This window comes from Lactuca serriola, chromosome 3 (assembly GCF_051521515.1).
Source record: "Lactuca serriola cultivar US96UC23 chromosome 3, Lser_US96UC23_V15, whole genome shotgun sequence".
Classification (NCBI taxonomy): Eukaryota; Viridiplantae; Streptophyta; class Magnoliopsida; order Asterales; family Asteraceae; genus Lactuca; species Lactuca serriola.
In genome coordinates, this window is record NC_136410.1 from 7,751,216 (window position 1) to 7,760,267 (window position 9,052).

The following is a 9,052-nucleotide window of genomic DNA, read 5'->3' on the forward strand; positions in this document are numbered from 1 at the left end:
AGTCAATGATTAATAAGAATTATTTTTGTGGCTAAAAGAGATTAATTAAATAAAGGGGAATGATATTGCAATTATATGATAGTTACAATTGAGCTATGGATTCCTAGTGGAAAGGGGATTGGACGAAATCTATGGGAAGCCCATATGGATTTCTTCCAAGGGCTTTCTAAGCGAACTCCATGGGTTGCTTAAGGCCTAAGCAGAAAATTAGGGTTTCACCTGAAACCCTAGCAGCCCACACAAGTATATAAAGACCCCTAAGGCTCCCGAAAATGTGGCTAAGTGATCTATAAGGGTTCTTGGACGTTTTTAGTGCTTCTCCTCCCTCTCCTAAGTCATCTTGTTGCGCATGGTGTTTGTGACTCCATTAGAGGTGCAACATTTGAGGCACTAGGCTTTCAAAAGTCAAGATCAAGAGGAATTGAGATTGTTATTGCTACATAACAATCAAGGTAAGATCTAAACCCTTTTATTATGATAATATTGATTATTAAATGCTAGATCTACGGTTTATGAGCTTTGGATGATTATTGCATGTTCATTAGACAAACTAGATCCAAAGCTTTAGGGTTTGCATGTACACCATAGGATTGATGTAATGCTCATAACTCATCAGTATCCCTAACATAGACATGGAGGAGATGAGGAAAGGTGAAATCATTGAGAATGACACAACACACATTGGTGAAGAGGATGTCGGTGATGCTCCATCTCCAGAATTGGTTGTTGAGTCTCCAGCACCGATTCCATCAATGTACTCATCCCCGAGAATCAGATATTCATTGACTCCCCACAAAAATCCTTCATGCGCTAAGTAGAACCATCATCTACATTCAACTTTGAAAATATCGATACAGAGGTGAGTTTGATTGGGTCTACTTGTTTGAATCTAGACAATATAAACAATACGGACCTTAGGCCCATAAAATTATTTCAAGATTTGGCACTTTCAGGATGTTTTGGGCCTGTTCCCCTAAATACCCTTGGCCCCAATATCCGAAGCCCAAATCTTGAAGATTTTTTTCATTCCGGTAGATCTGGTAAATCTACTCTCAAGCGAAAAAGAAATTGCCGCTCTCCGACTACTAATACCATTCCTTTCTAATTAGATGATCCCAAAGATGTTCCTCCCTCCTTTTGATCGCTCCTTATAGTAAGCACTGTTTCTACTCCTCCTAACACCGCCTTTCAATATACAAAAATCTTGCCTCCTCCTCATCCCAATGTAGTTTCTTATAAATTTGGTACAAAGACCACCTCAAGTAGAATCAAGCTTGAAGTCACTATTGTAATTGGAACCTGGTCTGATTTGAGCTTGACGCTTCAAATCCAATTTTGAATGAAATCCTTGGGAAATCCGGTGAGCAAGTTGATGCCCAATGAAATTATTATTCCTAAATATACGCAAGAACAATTGCTTGATGCGAAGCTCATAGATGCAACAACGTGTTGGGGATCCAATGACTTCAGGGTAGAAAGAATTAATGCATCAAGAAGATCCAGTGATTACTGAACATCTGGGATTGCATGGTCCACAAGTTCCAACGGACAAAGTTTCTCTATGGGGAGAAGTCTTAAACATCATAAATGAAAGGAAAAGGATTTGGATTATGATGGGGGACTTCAATATGGTCCACAGGCCTAAAGAAAAATTCAATTTGGTATTTTCCAATAGATCTTCCAGGGATTTTAACAATTTCATGCACGAAGCAGGTCTCGTAGATTTGAATAAGGGGAGACAATGATTCACCTGTTTCCACAATGAAGACCTAAAACTCAGCAAGATCAATAGGTTCTTACTTTGACCAGGTTTTGTAGACCTCATACCACTAGCCTTGGTGACAGCCTTACCGCGAAAGTTATCGGATCACCATCCAATTATCCTGTCATCTACATGATGTGATTTTGGGCCAACACCTTTTAAACGATTTAACTTATGGCTGTAACGAGATGGTTTTAAGCTAGTATTTATAAAAGCATGGAACAACTTCAAAGCGTTCAGTACCCCAGACCGCTACTTGGCTGCTAAACTACGACATGTAAAAAAAGAAATAAGGAAATGGAGAGCAACAAACCACCTGAAAGAATTTGAGATCATTAAAATAAAAGAAATTATGAATAACTTGGATACTGAGGCAGAGTCTATGCTATTATTTGACGACGAAATCAACACAAAAAGGAATGGATACAAGGAAATTGCTGAAAAAGAGAAATTGGCTTTTTTAAATATTAAAAAAAATCAAAAATCAAATGGACGGTGGACGGAGACGAAAACTCAAGATTTTCCATGGCTATGTCAATAACAACATGAGAAACCGGATCAATGGACTCAGGTTAACGGTGATTGGTGTACGGATCAAGGAAAATAAAGGCAAAAACTCTACAATTCTTCAAATAGAAGTTCACTGAAGCATGGCCGTCTAGACCTAAGCTTCGAATCCCTCTATTTAAAAAGCTCCCCAACTCAGACTTGCAAGCCTTAGAACTTCTAATATCCCTATAAGAATAAAAACGACGGTACTGGCCTGTGGTAATGAAAAGGCCCCAGGGCCTGATGAGTATACCTTCAAATTCATCAAGAAGTATTGGGATGTCCTTCTAAGGGATAGCACGATGGTGGTAAAACAATTTGAGCATTTCGACAAGATAGACAAATCCTGCAACTCATCTTTCATTTCTTTTGTCCCAAAGATTAAAGATCCCCTAAAGCTAAGTGATTTTCGACTTATTAGCTTCATAGGGTGCATTTACAAAATAATGCCAAAATTCTCACCTTAAGAATAGAAAAGGTAATGGGAAACTACATTGATGAAGTTTAAACCGCCTACGTAGAAGGGATGCACATCTTAGACAGGCCACTGGTGGTGAATGAAATATGGTATTGTTTAAAGAAATCCAAACAGAAAGTGTTGTTATTCAAATTTAGTTTTGACAAAGCCTTTGATTCGATTAATTGGGAATTTCTTGATTCCAATCTTATGTTGATGAGCTTTAGACTTAAACGGAGAAAACAGATCAAAGGTTGTCTCCATTCATCTCCCGAATCAGTCTTGGTGAACGGTAACCCAACGAAAGAATTCAATACATCGAACGGATTCCAACAAGGAGACCCCCTCTCCACATTCCTGTGTATTGCAACCATGGAAGGTCTCAGCGTGGCCATGAGAGTCGCTTGTGATGCTGGGGTTTTTCAAGGATTTCAACTACTTAACCGTGGACCATTAGTTTCTCAACTCCTATACGCTGATGATGCTCTTTTTGTAGGAGAATAGTTCAAAGAAAACATCAAACACTTATCCAAGATACTTTGTTCTTTCCATGTGGCATTAGGGGTAACAATCAACTATAGCAAATCTAAGGTGTTCGGAGTTAGGGAAAATTTTTAGGAGGTGACTCGATGTGAAACTTTTGGAGGTAGATTGACACTTATCAAATAAGTGTTGGGGAACCACCCTAATTACTGTACGGTCGCTTTTTGTTGCACCTGTTGGGGTATTGGATGAGCTAGAAAGTATTAGGAGAAGTTTTCTATGGGGTAGATCAAGTGAAAATAGAAAGATACATTGGGTATCTTGGGACAAAGTCATTGCACACAAAGATGTGGGTTGGTTGTGTCACACCCCCAAACCAAGGATGGCGGAAACGTCCGGGGGTGGAGGACTTCATGTAAAGTATCACAACAACGAGTATAATAGTGCTCAAAGTAAATACAACCATCATAAATATAATTGAAAAAGTTACACCAAAGTATATGTTTACATGATTCAAATCAATTACATTATGATACAAAATGAACTGTTTCACGATTTATCATCCCATCCTCAAAACGTGGTTAATTTCGTGTTTCACTGAATTCCTGAGAATACAAGTAGTTTTGAAAAGTGTCAACACAAAGGTTGGTGAGTTCATAAGCTTTTGACGGTAAGAGTTTGAAAATCGATCTTTGTAAAGAGATGTATGTTACCAAGAAGAATCCAATATTTTCCTTACATAAGTTATGTGGTCCTAAATACCAGGACCGAAAACGAACAAGTATTTGTCATACTTAAAGATATAAAAGTGGTTTTAAATCGGCATAAAACCCTTTCTGATTTGATAGCATACAAGTATTTTTCCATACTTAAGGTAATTTCTATGAGTTAAATCAACATAACTAGCTAATTTAAAGTTAGAACCCGTAAATCTTACGATTGTTAATACCACATGTGAGCTATCATAACCATACTTGACATAGACGGCCTCGTAATACGATGTTCTTCAGGCGTCGCCGTTAAATGACACTTGTCACCACAGACCTGCTGGTCTAGCTGTTGCAAGCAGCTCTGGTGTGGGTTTGTCAAACCCAATATAGATCTATGCACAACTATCACGTTCTCCCTACAAGAGACTCTGGTTACAATTTACAGGACTTTTTGACTTTGTTACTTTGGAAGTAACCCGAAGTGAATGACTCACAAATTTATTCATTAACAGATTTACGTGAACTAAACTGAAAACCTTTGGTAAATAAGTTTGAGAAGTAAATGATACATAAACTATACCTATTATAGTTTATCCAAAACGTTTGTAATGTATAAGAATTCTTTTATGAAAATGCCTTAATGTTATGAATCCATAAACTATGCTCATTATAGCTTAATATACGTGTTCTAAATGAATGAATAATCTTATCATGAATGACTAAGTTTCATTTTATGATGATAAACTAACAAGGAAACACATTCAATATTTAGAACTTATCGTTATACACTTTGCTCAACATAATACAAAGTGTTATGAAAGTTATAAGCTGTTAACTAATTTTCAACCTTTCTACACTGTTTTAGAAAAGTCATGGAAAAATCATACGAAGTCAAAAACTAAATCCGTAAATTCAGAGAGTTCCCAAAATGTGTCTAGTTTACTCATAATTTTTATCATGATTTTTAATGACCTCCAACTTGGGTGAAAAAGTCCATAATCACAGACTGGTTCGGATTGGTGTTTGAAATGATAGGCAGTTTTGTAAAAATCACCATAAATTGTAGACAAATCGTATGGAGATGTGCAAGTAGTAATTTTAAAGCTAAGAACTGGAACTACTTACACCTAAAATAGTTTTTCAGAAAAAAATGTTGAAGTTGTCCAAAACAGTCCGTGAATGGAGTCCAACTTTTCTGATGAAAGCTGTTAGAAAATTTTAGTTATGTTCTTGGTGTTTTAACTTGTATCCCCCCATAAAAACTTGAGAAAACATGAAAATGTAGGGGTGTGAACTCACCTTGAGTGATTTCAGAAGATGGATGATTGAGAAAAGAAGTGTTCAACTCAAGAACACCCGGGAGATGCTTGAAGATTTGAGGAGCTAATCAACAAATATGAAGATATTTGTGTAAGCAATCAATGATTTGAGTAGAATCAAGTGTAATAATCACAAGGAGGATGAATTATACTTACCAAGAGAAGAATAAAGCTTGAAAATCAGCCTTGGAGTCTTGAAATAGAGAGAAAAAGTTTGAGAGAAAAGTTGTGTTGTATTTTTGGTGAAATGAGAGCAAGTGAAAGAAAATGAGGAGAAAGGATGAATGTCCAGCTCTAAAAAATGTAGGAATGACTTGTGAGAGAGGTAAAAAGGACAAGGAAGTGACAAGGTATGGTGGGGAGGAGTGTGGGTTAGGCATGGAGTGGGTATGGTGGTTGCTTGTGTCATAGAAGAAATGAAAGTCAACACTCCACCTCTTGTACTTCACCCAGTCTTTTTGGATAAGGTTTTATCCTTAAAAACGTGATAAATCATTAATTATGGGTCCTTATATGTTAAAAAAAAGTTTTGGGTGAAAATCCCGCGTTAAAATAATTAAAAACGAAGCTAAAATGAAGTCGTAGTCGAAAACCGGAAAGAAAAGGCATTACAGCGAGGCTTCTCGGAAGGGGGCCGAAGGTTCGGTCCCTTCTGATGCTGGGTCCGAAGCGAGCCGATGCGAAACAGAAGGAAGCGAAGGAGAGGCTCGGTCCAAAGTCATCAGGAGCGAAATAGACCGAGGCTTCGGGTTCGGGTCTTGTGCGAGGTTCGGTCCTGAGAGGACCCTTCGGGTTCGGTTCGACTCAGGAGGGTTCGGTCCCTAAGAGGACTTTCGGCCCTAAGAGGGGTTTCGGGTCCTTAAGAGGGGTTTCGGGTCCTTAAGCCTATTTTACTCGTTTTAACCCCGTTTCAAGCCGTTTTTGACCCGATTAAGGTTCGGAATGACCCGAATGACTTCAAAAAGTTACGAGAACTTTTGAGAGAGATTTGGGAGAGATTTCACATTCTTGGAGAGATTTCTCATACAAAGAGAGATTTGGGAGAGATTTCACATTCTTGGAGAGATTTCTCATACAAAGAGAGATTTGGGAGAGATTTCACGTTGTTGGAGAGATTTCTCATATAAAGAGATATTAGGGAGAGATTTCACGTTCTTGGAGAGATTTCTCATACAAAGAGAGATTTGGGAGAGATTTCACGTTCTTGGAGAGATTTCTCATACAAAGAGAGATTTGGGAGAGTCAGTTGACTTTGACCGGTTTGACTTGTTGACTTCAGTTGACTTTGACTTGACCGGAAATTGACGGTTTCTCACATCGAGAGTCAGTTCTATCAAATCGCTTAACATTTTGTTGATTGTTAAATGGTGGTGGTGACATAGAACAAAACCTTCCTCCCTAAGGGCAAAAGCTATCACCGTAATTCATAAACTTGATAATAGGTCCGACAACTGCTTCTCATTAAAAACTATGACATGACTTAGAACAATATAGCAAACATAAACCAAGTGTTTGAAAAGAAAGGAATTTTTCCAAGCAAAGTAATTGGGAAAAAACAGACTAGGGATGAGGTAGATTGGAGATGTGACCTAACTCATGGGAAGCATCTGGTAAGTGTCCTTCGTAATCTATTGGTGAATCAAGAACATGTAGATATTGGAAATTCATGTGATTAAAAGAAATTCCAATTAAAGTAACTTGTTTCATTTGGAGGAAAAAGTGGATCAAATCCCCTATGTTGTGACCCTAATTAACCGTGGTGTAACCCTCTCATCAAATATGTGTTGTCAATGTGATACAGAAGAAGAAACAAGTGAACATGTTTTGGTGCGATCTCATTTTGCTAAAACAGTTCTAGGATGGATCATGATCTGATCGATTACGCCACCAACTGGGTAATTACCCAAAGAAGAAGACAAGATTGTTGGGCATATGCTACGAAACTTTTTGGAGCATTTGGAAAGTGAGGACGACAGAATTTCAAAAAATAAGAAGTTGGCGGCCACCGTTGTAAGTGATATCATCAAGTCAACAATGTTCTTTGGTTCAAACACAAAACAAAGCATGGTGATCTAAAGTGGTCGGATTGAAAGATTTATCCCTTTTGTGGTTTGTAATATAATTGGACTTTGTTGTTTTCATATTATGCCCGACTCTACTCTTGTTTTCCCTCTTCTAGCATCTTGCTAGTAGTGGACTTTATATATATATATATATATATATATATATATATATATATATATATATATATATATATATATATAATCTTACAGTGACATCAAGTTGTTTCTAGTTTCTAGTATGTCACATGAAAGTTGAAATAATAAATAAAATTTGATATTCGAATTTGGAATTTCATAAGGAAAAGAAAGTTATTGCACATTAATTGGTTTTGAAATAGAAAAACCGGCGTGTGAAATAGCTTTTCGCCATAAGTTCGACGGAAAATGAAATACCAACCTCTTTTCAACGCGCATATATATATATATATATATATATATATATATATATATATATATATATATATATATATATATATATATATATATATATATATATATATATATATATATATATATATATATATATATATATATAAAAGCTTACGTTATTCTATTCAAACTAATTATTGTATTATTATATACATAAATATGGGTCAATCATTTTACTTATTTTAAGAAGGCGATTAATACATATTATAGAATTAAAAATAATAAAAAAAAATACCGTCTAATTTAACTAGAAGGGTATTTTAGTCAATTAATATAGATTTAATAAACGAAATTTGCATATTTTAAGGGATCATTGATTCTTTTAATTTTAAAAATCCGATTTTACAAATTATAAGATTTTTAATTCGGACATTCTGACCGAATATGTTTGAGTATGTTCAAAAATAAAAATAGTCTAGAACCATAAAATAATAAAAATATTATTGAACATATTTCTTGTAGAATAACAAATTCTCGAACCAGCAATTGAAGAATTAAAACAAAAATTATATTAATTCTTATAGAATACATGTAACAATTGATAAGAATTACATTTATTGTTAAAGAATAAAACTAAAAAACTTTCAATTCGGGAAAAAACATCAAAATCTAAAAAATACACTAATTTATTCTAAAAGAATAATGTTGCTAAGAGGCGTCGTTCAAATTTTGTGGTCCGTTCTTCAAGCATCAGCTTCTATGGAAACAAATCCAATGAATAAATTAGTGAGAAAATATCCATATTCCATTCCAGCATAATTGGAATTCGTGATTCCATTATGATAGAATTGGAATTCATTTACCAATAATTATATCAATTCGGGGCATTCTAACAGAATATGTTCATGATTATCATAAAAAACATTATTTTTTGATAGAATGCTATAAACAAAGAAATACCATTTAGTTGAAGCATTTTAGCTAGCGCTTGGTGTGTATCAAAACAACTTACAATTTCCTGTAAAAATTAGACAATCAGAACAAATTCCCGATAAACCTAAACACATCGAGTCTATCAGAAAACCATTGTACCTTACATTCGTTTCTATCAGATTATCGTTAATCTATGCCTTGGAGCTTGTAAATGTAAGCAATTTTTCACAGGTTTCGTTCAATGTCATCATTTAAGACTGTATTTTTGAATCATCCAACTGAAGATTCCTAATTTCGTACATTTAAACTGGGGATTTCGTTAGGGATGGATCAATAAGAAATCAGAAAATAAGAAAATCAGTTTTCGACAGTGCATTTGAAGGGTGAAGAGTTAACTAGTGGCTTGT

At 35.5% G+C, this 9,052-nt stretch overlaps 1 protein-coding gene across 1 annotated transcript; it reads left to right on the plus strand.

Moving 5' to 3' along the window:
• The first annotated feature begins 632 nt into the window (after positions 1-632).
• LOC145094999 (uncharacterized) lies at positions 633-3,272 on the plus strand. The gene is made up of 2 exons (XM_079032944.1): positions 633-754; positions 2,927-3,272. The coding sequence occupies exons 1-2, from the start codon at positions 633-635 to the stop codon at positions 3,270-3,272; spliced, it is 468 nt and encodes a 155-aa protein (XP_078889070.1).
• The last annotated feature ends 5,780 nt before the right edge of the window (positions 3,273-9,052 follow it).